The sequence below is a fragment of the Sander vitreus genome, chromosome 20 (genome assembly GCF_031162955.1).
Source record: "Sander vitreus isolate 19-12246 chromosome 20, sanVit1, whole genome shotgun sequence".
Taxonomy (NCBI): Eukaryota; Metazoa; Chordata; class Actinopteri; order Perciformes; family Percidae; genus Sander; species Sander vitreus.
Genome location: NC_135874.1, coordinates 10,069,427 through 10,094,351, shown reverse-complemented (window position 1 = coordinate 10,094,351; position 24,925 = coordinate 10,069,427). Strand labels below are relative to the sequence as shown.

Here is a 24,925-nt window from a genome sequence, read left to right as displayed (position 1 = left end):
CAGCTGCAGATTGTTACATCCCGGTGTCGGAATCCTCTACAGTGAAATACAGACAAACTTTACACCGTTTAGCGTTAGCTGTCAGCATTGTAACCGTGTTTAATCCAGCTACTAGCTAGCGGTAGGCTAACGTTAGCTGCTGTCGAGTGTAGTGTTAACTAGCGTCACGTGCAGCAATGTTTCTGTTGCCTGTAACGTCTGTAACATTTCAGAGCATCAGAGAGAAGTGCAGGCATATCAGTGGCACCAGAATGAGGCACCGAAATCCGCGTTGCTATTCCTGCCGCAGCAGGATGTGTTACGAGGAAGTACGGCAAAATAGTAGCCTGTTAGGCACGACGCAAAGCCGAGTGAAGTGAAAATAAATTAATAAATGGCGGCATGCGATTAATACGATTAAAAAAAATTAAGGCATTATGTTCGGCCCTTAATCGCACCACGATTAACGTGTTAATGCTGACAGCCCTACTATCAACTATTCTCCACAGAGGAGATTAAGGCAGCTAATCGACCAGGAAGGCAGAGCTCACATCACATAAACTGAAAGCTCATTAAATCGGTTTGTCATCACCAAGAAAGCTCTGTGCGACTGTACAGTACTGCACATTGCTACCATATACCCAGAACTTGGAATCATTAAGGACTGTAACACCATCTATCCCACAGGTAGATTTTTACTTCTTTTTATCTAGGCTCCCTTAAATGTTTCTCTTCATTTTGTATTGTTTAATGCCAAATAGCACATTAAAAGTCAAGTTCTTTTCATTTACTTTACTGTGCATTACTAACCTATGCTACTTTCAGTCAGGTGCAGGGCTTAGAAAAGGTAGTTGTGCAAAAAACTAATCAGATTTTCAATGCTGTATTCTGATAAACTGCTTATGTTGCTCAGTGTCTTCTGGGCATATTAGGCAACTGGTTGCTAACAAGTTAAACATAATAAAAAGCTAATAAGTTACAAATATTATTATCTTAAATCCCTCTTTGCTGTATGTGGTTTACAACTTGTGTCTACTACCCCAAAGTGGCCAACAAATGTTGCAGTTTTAAAGGAAATATTGATGCTGCTGACAATATTTTAGCCGAATGTGATTAAAATGTTGCCCTCTTTTTTCCTCATTTAATCCTAATTCTTAAAATACATCCATGATTTAATCCCACTGTGCACAAACTTGTGAGGATATTTGTACAGGCCTAATACATGAATGGTTTCTACCCGTCGTACAGGTAGCACAGTTATCATTATATGTGAGGTGAAGACTTTGTTACAGTATGAGGCTCCCTGTGGGTATATATTAGTCAATTCTGTTAACACGCTCTGCTGTGCTGAGTTCTGGATTAGTTTTTAAATCACATTCAACAGAGCAGTGTCACCAGCCACAAGCCCAACACAATATCGCTTGCAACAACCTTTTCCTCAGGGATAAGGTCAAGAGTATGTGAGTAGTGTACGGTTTACACGTAGATTAAACCTGTGTAAATTAAACAGCTGATGCCATACTGAGTCACCATCACCCAAACACTTCTGACTTTAAAATGATGTGCTTGCTGCATGGCTTGCTGTCTGTCAGACTTGTCTAGTCTGTGGTTTTTGTGTTGATTAATGTGAATTGTATTTGTATGAAAATTCCACGTGTCTTGTGAGCAGAAGATTCGAGAAGAAAATGTACAAAATGTCAAAATAGTGTAAATGCAAATTTCTACCACCTTTAGTATGAGAAAAATGGTTAACATTTCACACGTTTGAGTGTACTTTTTCTCCTGAATAGATTTCAAGTGTGTTTTCTGTAGTCAGCACACTCGTCAATCATTGATTTATTCTCTTTGCAGTCTCATACCATGGCATGATCCAGGTCAGCTAATAAGAGTAGTGCACAGAGGTTGAAATCCAGCACACAATCACTCAAATACACACATCTGGAGTTCAAATGACTCAGCATTTCACAGTTGAAATTTATTTATTTATTTATTTTTTTTAATTTTTTTTAAATGGTATTAAACTTAGTTTGGGGCTGTAATACCAGCAGAGCTCAGATAAGCAAAGACATTAAATTGGATTCAGTAGATTTTCAGTCAGTGTGGGATCGAGAAATAGAGCGCTGCCACACTCCCGATGTCTAAGGATATAAAATAATTGAGTATGAGAAAGGCAGAATAGATTATCACTTAGTTAAAAGAACTCTATCATCACTTCCAGACTTTTTGCCTTTGCATGCAGTGTGGGTAAAAACTACAGCTGGGCCCAAAAGGCAGAATCCAGGTCCAGAGAGGAGCCAAAGCGTTTCAACCTTCCTTCACCTCCACATATTAAGTGCTTGCATCACTAATGAGGCAGAGTCTCTGAATGTGGCTCAGTGAGAGGCAAAGCACTGCCATCTGTCTGTCTCACAGTCTGAGTTTATTCCAGTATCTTGTGGTAAGGGAAGAGGGGCAGGCCTTCAATGAAAGCAGGGATGTCCATTATGGCTACGGCACCCGCCATCTTGGGTGAGGCAGAAAGGAAGGTGAGCTTAGACACCTCGCCATAAGTAGAGCCACTTACATCCTCCGCTTTGCCCTCTTCTCCTTCTCGTTTCTTACCACCACCCACCTCATCACTCTCTTCAGCACCAAATCCCACCACCTTTAAGAGACAGGGATACATTTAATGTGTTGCTGCATGCACACAACAGTAAAGGTAAAAGAAAACAAACCTTCTCTTTCTCTGTCAAACAGAGCACTCATACAAACATAAAGGGCTTGCTTACATGCACGCTGAGTTTGCGGCTGTTCTGTCCTCGATGTTCTTTGAACCAGGAGACCAGCTCAGCCCTGGTCATCTGCTTCAGAGCCTGGATCTAAACACACAAAAGCACCGATGGTAAGAATACTGGGAGGGCTGACTGACACGTGCCCTTGAGTCAAAGTTTTGCCTCTTTTAGATTATTGGTTTGGTTTAATTGCTCATTTTGCTGATTCAGGTTTGTTTTGTGTTGTTTTGATATGATATAGTCTCACGTTGCCAAACCTATCTCCACAGTGCTGTGACAGCACTGGAGTGTGGTCTGGCTACACCGTTTATCTATTCTGGGATAGAGGAAAAAACATCCTGGCTTGTTAGTATTTCTTTAAATCAATCACAACCATCCTGGGCAGTGCTAAGCCCAGAATGCAGCGACTGTGACCTTACAGAACAGATGGAGGACATAGCGGTATGGGGAGGGACATCCGGCGCGTAAAAGACACCAGAGTACTAAATGATATGACAAAGGTTGGGGCAAGTTGTAAAGAGCAAGGCAGATATGACCAACTAATAATGGATTAAGTTGCCAGAGAATGGAGTTTTTGTTCACTTAAATGTGGTAGGGGTCAGTGGTAAAGATTAAGGTTAGGATCGGAATTAAGGAAATGATTTAAAGAGTTAATACATGATCCCCAAAAGCATTTGCACTTATTTGTCTGAAGATGTGCGTGCGTTGTCCTCACCTCTCTGTTGAGCCTGTCAAATACAAACTGCTGTGTAAGCACCTCGGCCCAGTTCCTATCCACCTCCTCCCCGAGGTGTGTGTCCTCACACTCCTTCAGCTTCACTAAAGCAGTCACCTGTATAAAACACACACACACACACACACACACACACACACACACACACACGGAAGTTGAAGTGCAACAGCAGATCTGAATGTGCGGCTGGGTCTTACATTGTTAGGAAATGTGTTAGTAATCCACCAAAGTAACTTGAAAAGAAACTTTTGACATTTGTAAAACTTTTTGTTTCATTTGCTGTAACGTTTCTGCTTCTGTATAACAATGCAGGAAACTCACAGATACACAAAATAATACACAGACAGACCTGAGTATTAAAGGCCTCTTTAGTCAGCGAATTGAGCGTCTCCCCGAATGAAGCCAAAAACTCTTCAATCTTTAACTCCACCAGCTCGGTACTGTGAGAAAAAAGGTCATGAGAGGTAAGACATATTTCAGGCTATAGGGTGTATTTGATTCCTTTAGTCATTTATCAGTTCCACTCGCTTCTCTCTTTCCAGGGCCGAATAGATAAATTGTAGCTTGGGTTTGGGTGAACCGTAAGATAAACTATACCTTGGTTTTGGGGAAAGCGGTTAAGATAAATCGTATCTCTCGTTTTTGAGCGAATGGAAAGTTACGGTTGTGTTGCAGACTCACTTGAACTTTGTAGCCTGTGTTTCCACGGTGACAGAGAAACCCAGAACGCCTGAGGTGTTTCTGCAGGTGGGGTAGACATGGTACCTGCAGAGGGGGACATGAAAAAACACAGCTAGGATGAGAGATGTTGACAAGCACATAAACAGAGACGGATCAAAATAACTTGATGAGAGGGTGCGTTACGTGTCCCACTTGTCCTGACTTTCTCTACTTTTCACACTATAATAATAATATTAATAACAACAACAACAACACGTCTGGAAAGCAGGACATTGGAATTTAAATGTAGTAACTAACAGAAGAGAAAATTGTAACTGCAGATAAATGTAAAAAGCATTGTCCCAATGTAACTGAAGCAGTTAAATACAGGCTCAAACACCAATTTATTTTTTATTTTGCCTAAATGTCATACATTTCCTTTTCTTTTTTTAAAGCAAACACTTTATTGAAAACACAACTACAATCACCCAAGAGTCTCTTTGGTCCGGAGGAAATCAAAGCAGGGTTCCTCCATGTGCATCTGAAAGACAACAACTACAAATCAGTCAAGCACGGAGGAATGACACAATGAATGGGCAAATGGATGTAAAATAAAGAAACGCACCACCATCAGTTCCATCAGTGTGTGTTCCCTCAAGAGCTTGAGGCCAGACTAGATAAAAAAAAGAGAGAAAGGAAAAAGTGCATACAATTAGCTACACTATCTTGGAATATGTTTAAGTCAAAATGTGAAAGATATGAACGCTTTGACACTGCAGATGTACTTGTACCTGGTAGTAAACAGTGACCTCAGAGTTGGCGTCTCCCTTATTGAGTGATTTGACCTTACAGATGTGGTGCTTTAGAGGTAGCTCCACCACTCTGAAAATCACTGGCACCTCTGCTGGCAGCTTGGAAAACTGCAACTTTCTGCCAGATAAAAAGGGAGGAAGGGAGGATGAAGGAAAGGTGACAGAGAGGACAAAATAGGTAAGGAGGTGAGAAGAAGAGGAATAAATAAAAATAGAAGAATGGAAAAAGCACAAGTGAGAACAGAAGGTGAAAGGGGAATCATGGAGTGAACAACTGGAGCTAATGCAAATTACTGCGTATGGCGGAAAACAAATCCATTCGATTGTATAGTATTGGTGTTCTCATTAGGGAGTGCATTCAGTGTAATAGCTGACTTACTCTGTGACATACTGCAGGAACTGCTCTGACTCCTGCGGAGAACAGACAATGAAGGATAATGAACGGGTAGAGATAAGAGAGTGAGGAGAGGAAATCAGCAAAACATGAGATAAATTTCAAGTACCCTCAGAATCAATTGATGTAAGTGGAGGCATGAACATTACCTGATTCATTAGCTAATCAGCTAATTTTATTGTTAATCAATGTACTTGTCTGTGTCCTGCCTGCCATCTACTCACAGCGCTGTTGAAGTTGCCCTGCACCAGTCCCTCTGCGTACAGCTCGGCCTTTAAATTGCGGCTGAAGTCCATCAGCTCATTGCTGGTCAGACCGGCTGTCAGAGCCTGATACTTCTCCACCATGGACCAGCGAGAGTGCTCCAAGATCAGCAAACGCACATCTCTGAGAGAGAGAGAGAGAGAGAGAGAGAGAGAGAGACACAGAGACACAGAGACACAGAGACACAGAGAGAGAGAGACGGCCGTCACACATTTCCACCACTAGAAGGCATCATAGACTTGAAGATAAGCCAGAAAGTAAGCTGGAAATGTCTGGAGACAGAAGGTAAACAACTCACTTGCCGAGTTTCTCAGGTTTAATGAGGATGTTGAAGTAGGTTTTCTTGAGCTGCTCTGCAAACATGCCGAAGACATCAGGGGAGGCAGAGAAATCAGCCAGGTGGTCAATGATCAGGTGGAACAGTAGCTGAAGAGAGATATGGACAGAAAGACAGACAGACAGACGGGCAAGATGAAGAATCACCATCATGATTAACATGCATGAAAACAACACAAGCACATCTGTGTGGGCATGCTGACCGTGTTTAAAAGCGGTTTCAAAATTAAGTAGCAGGAGCAGTTGTGTATAAATCATTTCTTAAAAGGAATAGTTTGACATTTTTGGAAATATACTTATTTGCTTTCTTGCCAAGATTTAAAAGAGAAGATTGATCAGAAATGAGAGTGGTATCAATCTTCTAATATAACTCTCAGCAAGAAAGCCAATAAGTGTATTTCTAAAAATGTGGAACCATTTCTTTAATGGTTTATTGATCACTATAAAGCCAATAATAAGAACAAGTATTTGGTGGCAAGGTGTGACAAATATCAGAGGGAGAATATCCTCCACCCATAATGCCTAGTCTTTTCTTATTAAGGGCAAATTAGGATTTTCTATGTCTATTATGCTGACCTATAAAGCTTAAATTAATGATTCATTACCATTGATAAAGATGTTATTTACCACTTATAGACTAAGGTAAATTATGCTGTATTAGAAAGTGCTATCAAATATTATAGTCTAACATAAGTTATATACATGTAGCCAATAATTACACAGAAAAGTCTAGACTTTATGGGCTATGGATCATATGACAAAATAATGATTCATCTTAAAGTATATGGAGTTATCTAGTGCACAATAAAGATATGTACTACTGTGAAATAGTATGTTTATTGCATAATGTACAACCGAGCCGTACACTATTCCCGGGTTTTATGCATTTAATCGTATCTATATCGGTTTGTGTGTGTGCTTTCTCCAGATGCACTGACTCACAGGCAGCTTGTGGTTGAATCCTTTAACCTTAATGACCAGGCCGTGTTCACCAGCCACCAGTTTATACTCCAGCTGGGCCACCTCAGCCTCGTAGGCCGGCTCGGCAAGGTTGTGGCATAGGATGTTGACCAGCAGGTCAAACAAGACCACACTGGAGGACAGGGGTAAGAATGGAGAGGGAGGGGGGGAGAGAGAGAGAGAGAGAGAATAAGGAGGAAGGAGAAGGATGAAAAGTCAAGAAAGGACGAAAGTGAAATAGCACGGGAGGGAAAGGTAAAGTATGTGAGAAGGATGAGATGCAGGGGAAAGAGGGGGATGAAGAGAAAGATTTGAGGCAACAAAAGAGTGAGGAGTAGGGATGGAGGAAGGAAAGTGAAAGGATAAAAGCAAGGTAATAGAAGAAAAAGAAGTAGGGAAGGACCGAGAGGAAACGGAAGTAAAAAAAATAAAAAAATAAAAAAAGGAGGATTGAAGTGATGAAAAGGACAAGAGAATGTAATTGTAGGAGCAGAGAGAGAGAGAGGGAACAGGGGATGGCAGAAAAGAAAGAGATGTTAATTAGTGTGACAGCAACAAACCAAACACTATTTTCATGAGGCCATATTTGAGCCTGAACTTACTTTTTAGCAGATTGCTGGATTACAGGAGAGATTAGGTGGAATCTGATGTAGGCTGCAGCAGGAAAAAGGACAAACGAGTGTCAACACCTTTTTAATGATAGCAAGAGTCTCGGTGGAAACATCTTGCATGCTAAATGAGGCACACAGTACAGGCACACACACGCATTTCACCTTTAGGGATTTTGAATTTGTTGTCCTTCTTGTACCACAGGCAGCCCCTGTCGCTTTCGGCTATTCGGACAGGAAACTCAGTGTCTGGGCAGTCAGACGGCTTCAGGGTGAAGTCAGTGGCTGAACAAATGCACATAAACAATAAAACATAATTCTACTTGGTGCAATCTCATAAATAATGTGCGCCTTTCAACAAATCAATATGTCCAGTTGGAGATAAACATGCAGCGATTGTCAAAACTGTAAAACATGTCCATTCCCCATCCCCCCAATAAATGATTCAGTTACCCTTGGGCCAATAAGTTAAGACGTATTATTTCTCCACATTTTATCAGAATTGCCAATATGTTGCTGTGGCCTTCCAAAATGTATAAACAGAGCACAATGCCAAAATGCATGATCCCTCAAAAGCTTGGTCAGAATTAGACCAGAGGTGCCTTGTTTAAGTTAAAATCTCGACCATTAAAATGCAAAGTGTTTCTCCAGACTGGACTTAAATTACAGGAGGACCAGCGAGTTCACAGTGACAGAATACATTGACCAAAATGCACAGGTCCTCCAAGTTTGGTCAATATCTGTGATTACTGTATTTGTTGGATTGATGAATGGAGAGCAAAAGTACAAACTGAAAGAACAAGTCTGGTTCATGATCATCTTGAGGAAGACGTCAACAGACTGTTCAGGAGACAGAACCCCAGGAAAGCTGCTGGACCGGATGCTGTCTCCCCATCCAGCTTGAAGCACTGCGCTGACCAGCTGTCTCCAGTGTTCACAGACATTTTCAACACCTCACTGGAGACATGCCACGTGCCAGCCTGCTTCAAGTCCTCAAACATCATCCCTGTTCCCAAGAAGCCAAGGACCACAGGACTTAATGACTTCAGACCCGTCGCCCTGACCTCTGTGGTTATGAAGTCCTTTGAACGCCTTGTGCTTTCTCACCTCAAAGCCATCACAGACCCCGTCCTGGACCCCCTGCAGTTTGCCTACATAGCCAATAGGTCTGTAGACAACGCAGTCAACCTGGCCCTACACTACATCCTCCGGCACCTGGACTCTGTAGGAACCTACGCCAGGATCCTGTTTGTGGACTTCAGCTCTGCCTTTAACACCATCATCCCGGCTCTGCTTCAGGAGAAACTCTCCCAGCTTGGTGTGCCTGACTCCACCTGCAGGTGGATGACTGACTTCCTGTCTGACAGGAAGCAGCATGTGAAGCTGGGGAAAGACATCTCCGACTCACAGACCATCAGCACCGGATCCCCTCAGGGCTGTGTTCTTTCCCCCCTGCTCTTCTCCCTGTACACCAACAGCGGCACCTCCAGTCACCAGTCTGTCAAGCTTCTGAAGTTCGCGGACGACACCTCCCTCATCGGACTCATCTCTGATGGTGACGACTCTGCCTACAGGTGGGAGGCTGACCACTTGGTGAAGTGGTGCAAGCAAAACAATCTAGAGCTCAATGTTCAGACAGTGGAGATGGTTGTGGACTTTCTAATAATTCAGCCCCACCTGCCCCCATCACCCTGTGTGACTCCACAATTAACATTGTGAGGTCTTTCCGCTTCCTGGGAACTACCATCTCCCAGGACCTCAAGTGGGAGCTGAACATCAGCTGAATAAAGCTTTTCTGATTCTGATTCTTATTGGACGTTTTCCAGATACTTGCAGCTGTTTTGGGCCACAACAACCCACCATATTGCCATATGTTTATCTCGGAACCCACCGGCTATCGGTCTGCTGACGATTTTGCCTCTGAGGGCAAAGGCAAATATTTCGGGATTTCCAGTGTAGGCAGCCGATCTCCGGGCCAAGGCTAACAACTTCGACACAAGAATGGAGTTGGAGTTGAGAGACGCCGTCTCTATAAACATATCTGCATGAAAGCGGATGAATAAATAAAAAAGCTAATACAAATCTAAATCACTGTCAGACAATGGGTTCCGAGATTGCATTTTGGCCAATACGCTACGCCTCTTTTGCTCTCGACACAGACTGTTTACCTGCATGCAACCAAAGCCTGCTCAAACGTGATTGGACAATACCACTCAGACTACCAACAGAAACAAGAACGCTTCCGATACCAACATCCTGTCCCGTTTCTTACAGATTCTGCATTCATATGCAGATATCTGTTTATAAAGATTACCCACCAATGAACTTGTTTTCAGCAGGAAGGGTGAGCTCACTGTTGAGCTCCAGGTTTCCTGTCCACCGCTCCATCCATTCCTGCTGGGTGTCTGTGTGAAGGGAAAACATCTATTAGCACACAAGAAAGACATTGGCAGTTTAGATTCATGTTTGAAATTGAGTAACCTAAAGATGGGATTCCAACAAAAATGTAATATTTGTTTTTGTAAAAGAAACAAATATTTAAATGCTGTTCCAACACTATTGTTCACCATCTAAAAGACAGAGATAAATGCTGGCATTTCTGCTGCTGGCTGGCTGCATTTTATCAGCCTGAATATCACCACACAAGGGGGAAAAGACAATGTATCCACTGAATGCCTACATTGTGGGAGGGAGCTGTTACAGAAACAAACACAGAAACACACCCTCCACGCTGTATTGTGTGCCAAACCACTTCTCCCTGAGGGGACACTGGCCCTCATGTTCTGGTGACAACAGCATCAGGTTGGCTTTCTCAGGGGTGAGGAGGGACAAAGCTCCATTGATCACCTACGCACGCGCACGCACACGCACACACACACACACACACACACACACACACACACGTGTTTTAAATGACTTGTTTATGTGAAAACTATTGTAGCTGTCAATCACAATATGAGGCAGAGAACTGAATGATACTGTTATTACAGAAAAACATGCAAAGCCACAATTAGACTAACATATCAGGCAAAATAATACCCGCCAAATGAAAACAGCACCAACAACTATTTATTTCTGGCCTATAAATGTATTAGCTATAAAATCATTAACATAACAGACATTCAAATCTCTATAGTTTTCCACGTTTGCGTGACCTGCTTCATTAACATATTCATCTAAACAAAGGAAATATAGCATTTTAGAATAAAACCCTGAACTGGTATCCTCCCCGAACTACTGAACTACTTACTTCTGGGTCAAATTCAAACATCAACTGATCTCCTGTCAGGAAGTCTTCTTTAGGGAACAGCTGCATGTTTTCACAAATGTCCTCGGCGTACTCTATAGGGTCAATCTGACAAAGAGGAAATCATTCTTATTGGTAACAAAAAAAAAAAACAATATTAAATTTCTGTTTGTCCAAAAAAGCAGCAAATACAGCAGCATATGAATATTTAGATTCTTACCTGCTCCTGATAGTGAAACTCGTTGGCTTCAATCTTCTGAATCTCTTCATATATTCTGAATGCATGAACAAACAAACAGACATATTACTTTTATGCATCCCAGACAGAAGCTGACATGTCACAACATCAATCTTCCTTAACACAGACTAAGTGAGCAACATAACAAAAACAAAAGTAATAAAGCTATAAATGTAAAAATGAGCAAGCAAACAACCAAACACACCCAGCACATAAACCTGTCCGATATAATGTGATATTAACTACACTACAATGTACTAACAAGCCAGAATATCAAAGTTCTGTTCTGTACAAGCATGTATCTGTTGTGTTGTGTGAGACCGCGCGAGACCGTGAGACACCGTGCGAGACTGTGAGAGACTGTGAGAGACTGTGTGAGACTGTGTGAGACCGTGCAACACCGTGCAACACCGTGAGAGACTGTGAGAGAGACTGAGAGACTGGGTGAGACTGTGAGAGACTGTGAGAGACCATGCGAGACCGTGAGACACCGTGCAACACCGTGAGAGACCATGCAACACCGTGAGAGACCGTGCGAGACCGTGCAACACCGTGAGAGACTGTGAGAGAGACTGGGTGAGACTGTGAGAGAGACTGGGTGAGACTGGGTGAGACTGTGAGAGACTGTGAGAGACTGGGTGAGACTGTGAGAGACTGTGAGAGACTGGGTGAGACTGTGAGAGAGACTGGGTGAGACTGGGTGAGACTGTGAGAGACTGTGAGAGACTGGGTGAGACTGTGAGAGACTGTGAGAGACTGGGTGAGACTGTGAGAGACTGGGTGTGTGAGTCACAGTGCCTTTGCTGTGGTCCGAGTGTCTGCAGCATCTTCAGGTACTGGAACACCAGGTGAGTCACCTGTGAAAGACCACAGACACAGAAATTAGATGTCAGAAGTCCTTCAGCTTTAACGAATCATCACCACGTTCATTTTGTTGATACAATTACGGTAGAATTCCTCTTTTTTGCCATTGATGACTGAGGTTAAGTGAACCATGCAGTTAAGTTTTAAAAACCAGAACAAGGATGCCAATTTTGACATGATAATTACATCAGTCATTAGAAAAAGCTATTTGAAAAACATGTCTTCATTTGAAAACTAAATAAAAAGTAACTTTTTTCCACCTTTATTCCCTGTTTGGAGATTCAAAAATGTAAATGAAAATAGAGTACTAATTCTTAACTTTGAACAACAGTCAATAATCGGTTTGTCTGAGGAGAGAATACAGTTACAAAAGCATCTCATAATTGTTATGGATGCAATGGGTGCATGTCACAGACTAAATACAACTGTAATTGTACAGACACGTGTGTGGTATCAATCTTCTAATCCAACTATTAGGAAGAAAGAGAATCAAAACTACTCCTTTAAGGTGCTTCAGAAAAAATATTCAGAAAACTAGCGCACTCTGACCCAGACAACTCTGAGTTCATCCTCTCTGAATGAAAGAGTGGGCAATGAAGAGCGCTTGATCACAGTACACAGCATCCTCAAGGCTGTTACTTATACAGCAGTTATCAATGCAAGTTGTTTTTGCCCAATCTCCTCCTTTCAGGTTCGAGTCGTCGCAGTGTTTCCATGTATCCAGAGGACAAAAGGATAATAAAGAGAAGAAGAGTGAGATTTTCTTTACCTCGTAGAAGTTGTGGAAACCTTCATCAGTGAGAGTGATGGAGATGGAGAAGATAGAGTAGGTGGTGTTTTGGTCAAAACCAGTTTCACTGTTCCCTCCGAACAAAGCCAGGGCCCAGCACCTACAGACGCACAACAATTTATTAACACTAGGGACCGAACGATACTGGTTTTTCAAGGCCGATACCCATTATTAGTAGTTAATGAAACCAATAACCGATATTTGAGTGTAAATGAAAATCTTTAAGTCAAAATTAAGATTTTGGAACGTTACAAACTCCAACACAAAACTTTGTTAAAATGCTTTAAGCAATTTGATGAATAAGAAACTCAACATAATACACAGACATTCAGATTCAGGGCGGGACATTAAGTGAGATTGAAACCGAAGCAGAGGGTCAGACACAGAGCTGTAACAGAGCCAAAGTAGCGCACTCTTTAATTAATTGACTTTATTGGTTATTAGGCAAATAAAACGCTGAAACAGATAATCTACAAACTGCCAAAAAATGGCCCAACAATCGGCCAGGGCCGATAATCGCCCTATCCCTACTTAACACTGATTTTAAACGAGGGCTGCTGCTAAAGATTCACTCCCTGCCATAAACTGGAAAGCAAATGCACATTAAGTGTTGAAATATGTGCAGGGCAGTAAGTAGAAAATATGTCACTTCATGCTTCTTGATGGCACACAATTTAACAAACGCTTTTTTGTGGTGCCTTTGAGGCAGTCAGCCCCGCTTTACAAATCCCAGCATGAAGAAATAACATTATCATTCTGTTACGTACTCGCCCGGCAGCTTTTGGTTAATTAAAAAAAGGAAAAACAACTTTAAGAGCTGGGTGTAATTTGTCATATCATGCCTGCTTTTATCTACATGAAGACATGTTCTAGTAGTATGATAAACCACTTAACAGCAAAGGTTGGTTTGAAAAGTCTGCAGTGCATTATCAAACAAGTAGAAATGATTTTGACTGTGATGGATCAGTTTTATGAGGTTTTATATCTCAGAAATTTGTCATACTGCACTGAAATGAACCAAAACTAGTGGTGGGAAAAATACATGTAAAACAATGTGTATGGTTCAGTATTTTAAATGGCCTGCAGTGGTGAAGAGTAGTAGCTTTTTATTCTACAACCTGCAAAAACTCTGGTATGGTTCCTTAAACTTTAAGGCATCTGATCAGTAGTGTTCCAAACAGTGTGTGTGATGATGGACACACATATAGACAGACCATTCCCCAATTTCTCTGCAGGGGACAACAATGGCCCAATTTCCAACCAGACTCTCGGTCCTCGACGTTATGATTGTCGGAACTTAATAAAAAGAACCACTCTACTGCCTCAGCAGTTTGGCTCGACTGGGAATAGAGACCGAATACACTCAAATTTCACTGTTGTCATTTATCAACAATTGAACACAGCACAAAGAGTAAATAGGAATATTCTATCAAATGCTCCAAGTGGTGCTGATGGTAAAGGGACTATTGGATGGGCTATTGGTGTTGTGGGACTACAGAGGGTTTGTCACATCACTTTGCCACTTAGCAACAAGAGGCTGAAATGCTCTTGTACAACCACATACAGGGATGAGAATGTGTGAATCACATCGTCAAGTGGGTTGGTAAAGTGCATAGCTTTAAGATTGGGCTCGAACACTCAGGCCTCGCTCAGAGCTTAAAAAAGCTCACGTATAGTCAGCAAATTGAAGACCTTTTAATTGGATTTTGGAGTGCCTTCGAATCAGGGAAGAAAAACACACAGACGCAATAACACTCACTTCTTCCTAAGCACTGAGAGGATGCTTCCTGTGCCTTCATGGCCAATCAGCCAAGAGATGTAGTGGAGAGGCTTCACTCTGAAAAGAGGAGGGAAGAACATGAAAAGGAGAAACAAAAAACATTGATGCAATCCCTCTACAATCAGGGCAAAGCATGGTATATTTGGGCTGGTCTAATTCTATGTATGAGCACCACTCTGGAGAAAGGAGACAGGGACAAACACTTTCAATGCAATTTATTCAAGTCAGGGAAAAGCATGATCTGTTGTGGGTTGTCTAATTCTGCATTTGTGTGCCCTGTACTGCATATATACTGTATGTAGCTCACCTGTAGTATTTCTCCTGAGGGGGGAGGGCCCAGGTGATATTCAAAGCATGAACTTTCCTAACAGGGACGACTGCAAACACAGACACACAATTAGAGAAACTCTATGATAGGAAGATAACTCAACATCTGCTTATTAAGGCTGACTTGTATTTCCTCAACCTTTTTGGCTCATGATCCATTAAAACAAAGCTGCTATGAGACCATGCAACATCTCATTAGCTTGCGTATGCATATTGCATTAGCAACATTACACATCTCTGATTGTGGTATTTGAAAGCTTTTCACAGGCCTGAAGAGGTAAAATTCTGAAGTAATGTATTAGAGAAAAAGAAAAAAATTTAAGAGTCTGAAACAAATTACACAAATATTTTTTGCTGCTTTACTATCCTTTAAACCATCTCCCGAAGCCTCAGATTTATTTAGAGGTTGGGAACCACTGCTCTACAGAACCAGAGTACACCAGATGTGATCAGTATTTAGATATTGTTGAGTACCTCTGTAGAGCTTGTTAAAGGCTGGTGTGTCAAAGGGATCCAGCATGTCAGAGAAATCAGGTTTGGACAGAGCACTGTAGACACAAAAACAGCATTATGGGAAGCAACAAGTGATCATTCTGTATCATTTACCATCAATTAAACAACACTCACTAAACGTCACTAAATATGCCTTATGCTGTAATTTCTTATATTTTTTAAGAAACCAACAGAGAAAATATGTGTTCTAGTGTAATTGCACTGACGTTTTTATTTTTTAAATAAGAGATAAGTGAAGACGTTTAAAATACCAATGTTTAATTATCACTTACAGCGGGGAAAATAAGTATTGAACACGTCAACATTTTTCCCAGTAAATTTATTTCCGATGGGGCAATTTGAATGAAATTTTCCCCAGATGTCAGTAACAACCCAAGTAATCCACAGATACAAAGAAATCAAAACATGTATGTCCATGACAAAAGTTATGTGTAATAAAGTGGAATGATAACGGGAATAAATATTGAACACATGGAGAAAAAGGGGTGTAAAAAGGGATGGGAAGCCAATAAACCAGCTGAAATCTGGCAATATTTAGGAAGCAATCCTGCCCCCTATTAGTGAAAATTAATATCAGATGGATTAGTCCTAATTGATGGCCTGTAAAGAGGTTTCTCATTACCAAGGTGTCACTCAACAAGCATTTCATGATGGGTAAAAGCATAGAGCTGTCCCAAGACCTTAGCAAGCTTATCGTAGAAAAACATATGGAGATGGAGAAATGTACTATGCCATTCTTGATAAGAATCTGCTGCCATCCACCAGGATGCTGAAGATGAAACGAGGGTGGACATTTCAGCAATACAATGATTCCAAACACACGGCCAAGGAAACTCAATTGGTTTCAGAGAAAGAAAATCAAGCTGAAAATCAATGGCCCAGTCAATCACCCGACTTGTATCCAATTGAAAACGTCTGGAAAGAACTGAATATCAGAGTTCATAGAAGATGCCCCCGGAACCTTCAAGATTTGAAGACGGTTTGTGTGGATGAATGGGCAAAAATCACAGCTGAGCAATGTGTGTGACTAGTTTCACAAGTATAAAATAAATTTCAGCGTGTGTTCAATACCTTTTCCCTGTGTCATTTCACTTTATTACACAAAACTTAATTTATGGACTTATTTATTTTGATATATTTGTATGTGTGGATTACTTGGGATGTTACCGACATCTGGTGAAAATTTCATGCCAATAGCCCCATCAGAAATATCTTTACAGAGAAAAATGTTGACGCGTTCAATACTTATTTTCCCCGCTGTACATGTCACAAAAGTAGCACCTTGTTTCTGCCAGGCATAACTCCAAAAATGTTCAGCGTGATGAAATATGAATTTAGTTTATTTAAAGGAGTAAAGGCTTGAGAATACTTTATAAGTTCATAGATGAGAGAAATTTCATCAACCCATACAGGAGCATGCAATCATTTAATTGAAATGAAAGCATTAAAAACTGGAGGTTATGCGGTTTCACTTCACAGTGATATGCATGTCCATTCTCTAAAAAAACTGTCGTAGTGACTCATAAAGCAAACAGAAGTGGAGATGTGTAAGAAAACACTTATTCAATGCGACTTTAGGGAGAAATGATCCCTTTCAGGTGTATGAAAAAACCTGAGGTGATGTAAGGTAAAGAGTCAGGAAAGAAGCGGGGGAAGACTTGACATTTACATTTGAGCAAAGTCTCAAAGGATATTCAGACTCAATCTATATCACACCAGCCCCTCATCACAGCGACTGAGAGCCTCTTCTCCAACACTCACTTGTTAGGCACCTTGCTGAAGATCTCTCTCACCCACTTCTCCAGAGTGTCCAGCTTCTCTAAAAGGCAGACCGAGTGAAGGAGGAGAAATTAGTGTCTTTCAGTACTTCTGGCAGAAAACTCATAATTCTGGGTTTTGGAGCATTCAATACAAGGAGTGTTGACTACATTTTGGCCATAAAGGCCCAATCCTCAAAAGGCTTTTGTTTAATTTGTTTCATTATTATATATTACAGCTATAATCACATGTATTCTTGAGGTCAGTGGTGGAATGTAACTAAGTACATTTACTCAAGTACTGTACTTAAGTACAACTTTTAGGTACTTGTACTTTCCTTGAGTCTATTCTTTTCATTCCACTTTCTACTTCTACTCTGCTACATTTCAGACAGAAATATTGTACTTTTACTCCACATTCTATAATTCTATATAGAAGTTTCACTGTAACTGGCAGAATCCCTTTAATCCTGTGTGGGATTAAAACTGCACACACAAGGGATTCAAAAAGACACATGCATGCTTTTCTCATTGATAAAAGCCTCCCTGTTTACTGAGCACTCTTCTAAAGTAGGGGTATGGATGCATACAGTATAAATAGTTAGGATCTGTCTCATGTAACATCATATCAACATCTCTCTGCGCAAGCATTCTTCGCTTGAGTAAAAACACTCCCGCCCCGCACCAGCATGAGATCAGATCGTGATGGAATGCTCACAGCATGATGGAAAAAGGCCAATTATTGGCTTTATTCTTTAATAAAACAATGTGACGCAATGAATCTTTTCAGCCCAGTTTGGCTGTGCTGTAAATGGACACAGAAGTTGCTCTTCTTCAGCATTTTTGACACAGAAGCTGCTCGAGGAGTTTGTCTGCCTACAGAAATAGATACTTGTGTCATTGGGATGGAACAACCAGGACTGAAACCTTAAAAATAATAAACTCAAAAAGCTGCTATAAGTACTATTTCGAGTGACCGCAACTTCACGGTTTTGGTTCACTCTCACTGTTCTCCTCAGGATTGTTTCCAGCCGTGGCTGTGTCAGAGAAAAAGCTCTCATGAACCCACTGTGCACTACCTGCCCAGCACCAAACGGCAGACAGACAAAGTTAGCGCCTAGTTGGGGAATATAGTGGAGCATTAAGCAGCTAAAGAGCCAGATATTTGCCTCAGTAGTTGGTGTAGACCAAAATAAAGTTCAAAATAGAGTGAGTATTGGACTTACAGTACATTCATTAGGTGTACACAAAAAAAACAACAACAAATGGTCCATATCCAATAGTAGTGTAAATCAGTGGTTCTTAACCTGGGGGTCGGGACCCCCAAGGGGGTACTGAGATAATTTCACACAGAAAGGAGTCTAAAGGTGGTCAGGGGAAGAGAAAAAGTCACAAACACATCAAAAATCCACAGAGCCTGGAGCATATTGGAAAACATCTACAGTATGTGCTGGCTGCTAAAACTAAACTGTCATTAAAGCAAAACATTATTTGTTTACATGTATTAATCAGAGCATTTAAAAAAAACACTCAAAATCAGCAGGGGGAGGCGCGTAGAAACAGCTGTTTACACCGGTTTGCAGCCCTCTGCTCGCGTTGTCGAGGGGGGTAAGGGGGCCGCGAACGGTTGAGAACCACTGGTCTAAATAAGCAACTGCCTTATATTAACTTTATACAGTGATAATATGTGTGTGTGTTTACAGCTTGATGTACTGCCCGAAGGTAACCAAAATGAATTAATTAATGCCATTTTAAAAGTGATGTTTCCTTTAAAACTTTAGTGGTTAAATCTCATGTTAGGAGACAAATTTCACATTCATCAGTTTTCAATATTTCCTTATTAGTAGTTAAATGCTATATCTTCTTTTCAAGTCTTTTCAATAGATCCAGAAATCATCATGACATTTTACAGTAGTTTTCTAGGTGAAGACAGTTTTTAAATATTAATGGACGATTCAACAGGAATACAGAAGCCAAACAGTTCAGCTGTTTAATGAGAATGATTTTTCTCAGCACAAATGTCGACACTAGTCATTATTTGGCTTGCATGCAGTAGTTAATTAGCCGTGTGATACTTTCTGTGAAACGCTGAAAACACATGTTAGATATTCTAGATCTGACTTTGTTTTGAGAAATATTACAATTTGAGTTGATTCAGGAATGATTAACCAGTTGACTGGACGCAGATCAAATCTTACTAGAGCTGCAACTAATGGATGTTTAAATTGTCCATTGATGTACTTTTTCAATTAATTAATTTGTTGTATAATAACAGGAATGGATTTTCCTAACCTTTTGACTGCACAGCCAGTGTCATGTAGTGGGCAGAGTAGTGTTTTTTCCAGAAGGCACGCAGCCGCTTATAGACATTGATCTTCTTCTTCTTTGGCTCGTGCTTCAGCGTCTGGGCATTCCCTGGTGTTGTCACAGGTAAGCAATCAAGTCAGCAGAACTATAAAAACACTGTCAAAAAATGGTTTACAAACGCAGGTATTCAGCAAGAAAGGAAACTTGGCATCGGTCTCAGAACTCCTGTTTGTTATTGCTGAACATACCCCAAGGAGGCCCTGTGTGTAATATGTGTCCTAGCGGTTGTGTTTACCAACTCACCCCAGCAGAACTTGCCCATAGGGTGTCCAGGTTTGGCCAAACTGCCAAATAGCATCTCCTTCCTGTGGGAGTCCGACGGCTTAGCCAGCTGGTACTCTGACAGACAGAAGGAGAGACAGAAAAACTTGAGACGACAGAGAACGATGGTGATTAATGGTGTGCACAAGAGCTGTGTGAAGAGAACTCAGCAATGCGGCTGATGAAAAGTTATACTCTAAGTAGTAAGACAGTTGAAATGTAACTTCTCAGCAAGGAGGAGCAATGCACAGAGGGACCAAGACTCACCGCTGTCAACGGCCTCCACCTCCCTATCAATGGCATCTCGGATCATCAGGGGGCAGATGAAAAACTGAGCCCACCTAAGAGGGTGACGGGACAGAGAGGCTACAATCAGGGGCCACATTCCGGCCAGAGATAAAGAACAAAAGGTCAGACAGAGACAATCGGATGTAGACTGATACACACCACGGACAACAACACGATTGCAGGCGGCTGATTGAGCCTGTAACGTTTGTCCCACTCTTGTTAGTTCATGTTACACCATAGTCTGTGACTCATCAGATTCTGAGACATGAGTTTGAAACAAATTCTTACATCATTACATTCTTAACATGTTTGTCTATTTACACCCCATAACTGCCAGGTGTAACTGTTGCATACTGTAGCTAACTGAACCAACTGACAAAGCTAATACCCGTTTAGCTTGAAGAGTGAAAGAGCTGATATGGAAAAGGGTTAGGTTTTTGCATGTACAACAATATCAGGCTTCGAAAGAGCTATCAACTTCTAGTTGGTATGTGTGTATGTTTTTTTGTTTGTTTACTTTCTCCTTTTCTTATAACTGCGTTTCTCTGAGAATCATCGGACGGTTCTCAAGAAGACCACTTCTTAAGACGTCTCCAAAAACAAAACAAAAAAACTCTGATCCTCCCTCACCTGTCAAGAGCCTCTTTGAAGCTTTTTCTCTGGACGTCAAACTGGAAGATGGTCCTCTCGCAATCGGTGGAGGCGTTGTCGCTCCCGCCATGCTTCTTGAGGAAAGCATCAAAGCCATTTTCTGAGGGGTACTTCTCGCTGCCCATGAACACCACTGGGCGCACAACGAAAAAACAGAAGAGTTGTAAATCAAAGAAGAAAAAAAGGACCACAACCACAGCTACTTGGTGATGTGCCTTGCATTTGTGTTGTTCTTATTTACTGTATGTGGAAAGCTGGCCAAACAGATGTGTGGCATTATATTTTTCTGCCTAGGCCACAATAGCATTGGATAGCGTTTTTTGATGACAGTCAAAATGAATGAACAATGCTTTTCTAACAGACCATTATAAACATAATCACATCGGTAGAGGAGAAAATCTTTCCACTGGCAGTAGCATCAGTAGACTGGAATACAATTCAGAAGATATGTTGCATTTCAAGAAAAGAGAGCAACTCTTGCTTTTCGTGAACCAGTATAAAAACGTAATGCAACAACTTCCTTAACCATTCTTTGTTGCTTGGTGGAGAGTATTGTGGGAAAAGTCAGAAATGATTGACGGAAGTAAAAGTAGCCAAAACAGGTTAAGGAAAACAGCGTACACTGAATAATTCAACAACTCCTGGACTGCATTCAATATGGTCGCTCTTCCTGAGGTTTCTCTCCCCCCTCAGCACTGATATTAGAATATCAAGGTCACTCATACAGAGGCGAAAAGCCGAGTAGCAGAGGAGCACTGAAGCCATGGCCGCAGGTGTGTGTGTGTGTGTGTGTGTGTGTGTGTGTGTGTGTGTGTGTGTGTGTGTGTGGAGCACGAGAGGCCAGCTGAAGAGACTGAATTCGTTTTGCATGTATGTCTATGTATGTGAATGCTTGAGGAGGCCTGCCGGAGGCCACGAGAGGAAGCCGACAGTGTTTGCATGCGTGTGTATGTGAGTTAGGGTCAAACTGCAGCCATGAGAGCATCTTCATAGGATCAGATCGGAGTATGAAAAAACTGCAGATGTTGCAGAAAAATATCAAAGGGTGCAGTGTCAGCATAGATTGGTTTCCAAAAAAAGGTAAAATGAGCAGTACTAAGAAATAACTGACATCCAATGAAATAAATTGGACACCGCAGCAACAGGTAAAAAGAAGAAGAAAAAAAAATCATTGATTGGAAGAATATTAAAAATAGGTGAAGAGCCAAGGAGATATAAACAGGGAGACAAGAGGCTCATTTCTTTAGTAAGTCTCCGGAGCTTGCTCGGCTTTAAACTGCGTCAAATCTTTTTTGAGCACATTAAACTCTTTTTACATCTGACTCTGCCCGGCTGTTGTGGTTTTTTCCTAAGACTTGTTGGGACTTTATGAAAACTTCAATAAGATACAGCGAAAAGCGTTTGATAGAGGAAAAGTTGTCTTGGAAGATCCGAGCAATCAACCTGGCCCATGGTGTCGGACTCTTTTAATAACACAACCCTTGACCAAGCAAAGATGAGAATGTCCTTTTCAAAGAAATGACTTGAACCTCTCTGGTTGATTACTCACTGTGTTCCAGAAAGTGAGCGAGGCCGGGGAGGTCACTGGGGTCGCTGAAGCTGCCCACTCCAACACACAGTGCTGCTGCAGACTGACACACACACACACACACACACACACACACACACACACACACACACACACACACACACACACACACACACACACACACACACACACGGTGATATGTTCCTTCTTAACCATGAACAGGGGGACTGTAGTTTATTTTACCTGGTACACTCAAGACAGTAAGAAGTATAGGCAGTTTTAAAACAGGGTTTGAAAGTATGGCTTAGGTGACAATCATAGTCAATACCTATTTTTACTGTTAATTGTTCTGTATAATATGGAAGAATTTGTTTAATGTATGATGAATGATTGATGTGTGATCTGCAGCCACTTGTCCTCTTCCCCTGCCCTTATAGGGACCACAATGGAAATAAGTCTTTGGGCTTTATTGTGTCATCCCTGATTAATTATGTATTTTAATGTATGACACAGAGTACTGTTTCATATTTTTACATTTAAGTGGTCAAATAAAATCAATCAATTTTGAGTCATTCCTACATACACTGTCCTGCTGCTGTAAATTATTATATTATATACATTATGTAAATACACCAAATCTGCAGCTGAAAATAATCCATAAAAAAATGCACTTTTTACTCCAGTTTAAGATACATTCGTTAAAAACTACTCTAAAGTGCCCATCATTTTTAGAGAATTGTTAACCTTATTGTATTCAACAATGAAACTATACATGTATGACTGGTTTTTAACGATTTACGTCTTCTGTAGGGACAATTGGGAATAGAGCTGAGGGCTGCAGACAGGGCAGGGAGGTGAGAAAGTATTTAGAGAAAAACTAACAAATGAATTGTTTTGTTCTTTTCGTGGTCTTTGTTGACAATGAGAAAATTTATTAATTACAGTATGCTCAGTATTAAGTACAGTAGCTCAAGCCCTGTATGCATGGAAGCTTTAGGCACAGCTGTGGTAACAGTATTCAACAGTACTCTACATAGTTTAAAGCAGTGGTACCTGTTTCTCTGCATTTCCTTTCTTCTTTTTCCCCTTGTCATCATCTTCATCATCACTGCCCATCTCATCGTAATCATCTTCCTCCTCCTCGGACTCGTCCTCCATTTCATCTTCAGATTCATCGTCATCCTCCTCCTCCTCCTCCTCCTCCTCGCCTTCATCTTCTCCATCTGAGTCCTCGTCTTTGGAAGCTGCTGGACCGCTGTAGTCTGAGATGAGCAGAGCTCGCAGCCCGTTGTCCAGCACAATATATCTGGAGGGAGTAAGGTCAAAGGTGAAACCGCACAGAGAGCTTTGAGGAAAAAGTGCCGTTTCAGTTAATTTTACACCATCCATTATTTTCTTTGCTATTTTGAACAGGCTGTAAAATCAAATGTCTCTTTGCAGACTGCATCTCATACCCTTTTGAGACTCTCTTCTTTTATGCTTTTTCACAGCAAATTTCGCTGTGTATGCCCCACAGAGGCCTGAGGCACTGGCGTGTGCTCATAGCATGAAATCGTCCCATCAAACTACAATAATACTGTACTGATCCAGCTGGAAGAGAGGCGCCATATCATTTTTGGATCTGGGTTAGTGGATCTGGGTCATTTTCTCATCAATTTCACAGTTATGAATACGAGAAAATAGTATCCTCACATGTGCATCAAAATCAAATTAATAACAGGGACTGAGAACAAATTGCAAAACAGAAGAGATAAGTCATGTAACAGGGCCACAATGCATTATTGAAATACTCAGGAGAATGGCCACATATGAAAGCTGTAATGTGGATTTCACTTAATTTACCTGTACTGTTTGGGGTCACTGGGGGACTTGATGATCTCGCTGTCTCCAACATTGTCCCCCCCTCCTTCTCCTCCTCCTGCGTCCCCTGCAGCATGGCACTCCTCCCGGGACACTGGTTCTTCACCTTCTGCTGAGCCTCCACCTTGGACCGAGCCTGAAGAGTCAGACGCTGGGGCGTTTCTGGATTTGTTTGTCTGCGGCATCTTCGGTAGAGATGATGAGACTTTGGCACTGCGGGCTGACAGCAAGGCGCGACCATAAACTACAGGACAGGTCGCTGTCACCGGCAATTTACTCCTCAGCACGGCAACACACCGTGTCAGCCTGAACAGAGCTATGATGAATACCCTCCCTGGCGGATGAGTATCGCAAAATGAAAGCTCACAAACCAATGGGACCGAAACAACACACATTAACCAATGCCCGGCTCTGTGGAATAGGCCTATAGGTTTGAACCTGAACTGACTGACGCGCGCACGCGCGCACACACACACACACACACACACACACACACACACACACACAATACAGCTATTCACACAGTCTGTCTAGTGGTTTCGCCCTATTCAGCTGGGTGTCAGCTAAAATACGAGCCAGCCAGACCACCCCAACCTTAACCTCATATATAGCCTAGGCCTACACAGCAAGACTGAACACAGACAACCAACAACCACAATGAAAACTGCCAAGAAGTTGCCTATCCTTTACATACAGAGAAAGATAAACATACATTTGTAGCCTACTACCGGCTAACCAAATAACTTAATTTCAACAAATTACAAATTTTCTTTAGAATAAGCTTTAACGGTTATACAGCTTATAGTTTGTTTCAAAGAAAAGCCGAACCGGAACTTTAACAAATACTTAATGTAGCCAGTGCGACAACAATTTGTATCCATACCTTCCTCCCTGTTGACAGCAGAAGGGCCTCTGCATACGTGAATACGAGTGTCCC

At 41.5% G+C, this 24,925-nt stretch overlaps 1 protein-coding gene across 2 annotated transcripts; it reads right to left on the bottom strand.

Annotated features, from left to right (window-relative positions):
- Positions 1–1,966: 1,966 nt before the first annotated feature.
- On the bottom strand, positions 1,967–24,925 carry LOC144534996 (nardilysin-like). Of its 2 annotated transcripts, XM_078277187.1 has the most exons (32): positions 24,872–24,925; positions 23,971–24,208; positions 23,182–23,434; positions 22,150–22,231; positions 20,580–20,733; positions 19,929–20,002; positions 19,644–19,739; positions 19,326–19,448; positions 17,038–17,095; positions 15,238–15,311; positions 14,744–14,813; positions 14,416–14,493; positions 12,636–12,756; positions 11,801–11,859; positions 10,985–11,039; positions 10,768–10,872; positions 10,241–10,364; positions 9,836–9,922; positions 7,683–7,802; positions 7,512–7,563; positions 6,892–7,042; positions 5,912–6,039; positions 5,574–5,736; positions 5,335–5,366; positions 4,935–5,073; positions 4,769–4,816; positions 4,632–4,684; positions 4,165–4,248; positions 3,833–3,923; positions 3,466–3,582; positions 2,748–2,837; positions 1,967–2,623 (listed from the first exon to the last, which is right to left on the bottom strand). In XM_078277187.1, the coding sequence occupies exons 2-32, from the start codon at positions 24,171–24,173 to the stop codon at positions 2,399–2,401; spliced, it is 3,309 nt and encodes a 1,102-aa protein (XP_078133313.1). In that variant the 5' UTR covers positions 24,174–24,208; positions 24,872–24,925; the 3' UTR covers positions 1,967–2,398. The 2 variants fall into 2 exon arrangements, with proteins under 2 accessions (XP_078133313.1, XP_078133312.1); XM_078277186.1 differs by lacking the exon at positions 24,872–24,925 and having other exon boundaries at positions 23,971–24,865.

Coding starts and splice junctions, on each gene's coding strand:
- LOC144534996 (XM_078277186.1), bottom strand. CDS start 24,383: ATGTGTGTTGTTTCGGTCCCATTGGTTTGTGAGCTTTCATTTTGCGAT. Junction 17,096..19,325: donor ACTGGCTGTGCAGTCAAAAG/GTTAGGAAAATC, acceptor TCTGCCTTTTAG/AGAAGCTGGACACTCTGGAG. Junction 3,583..3,832: donor AAGAGGCCTTTAATACTCAG/GTCTGTCTGTGT, acceptor TGTTTTATACAG/GTGACTGCTTTAGTGAAGCT.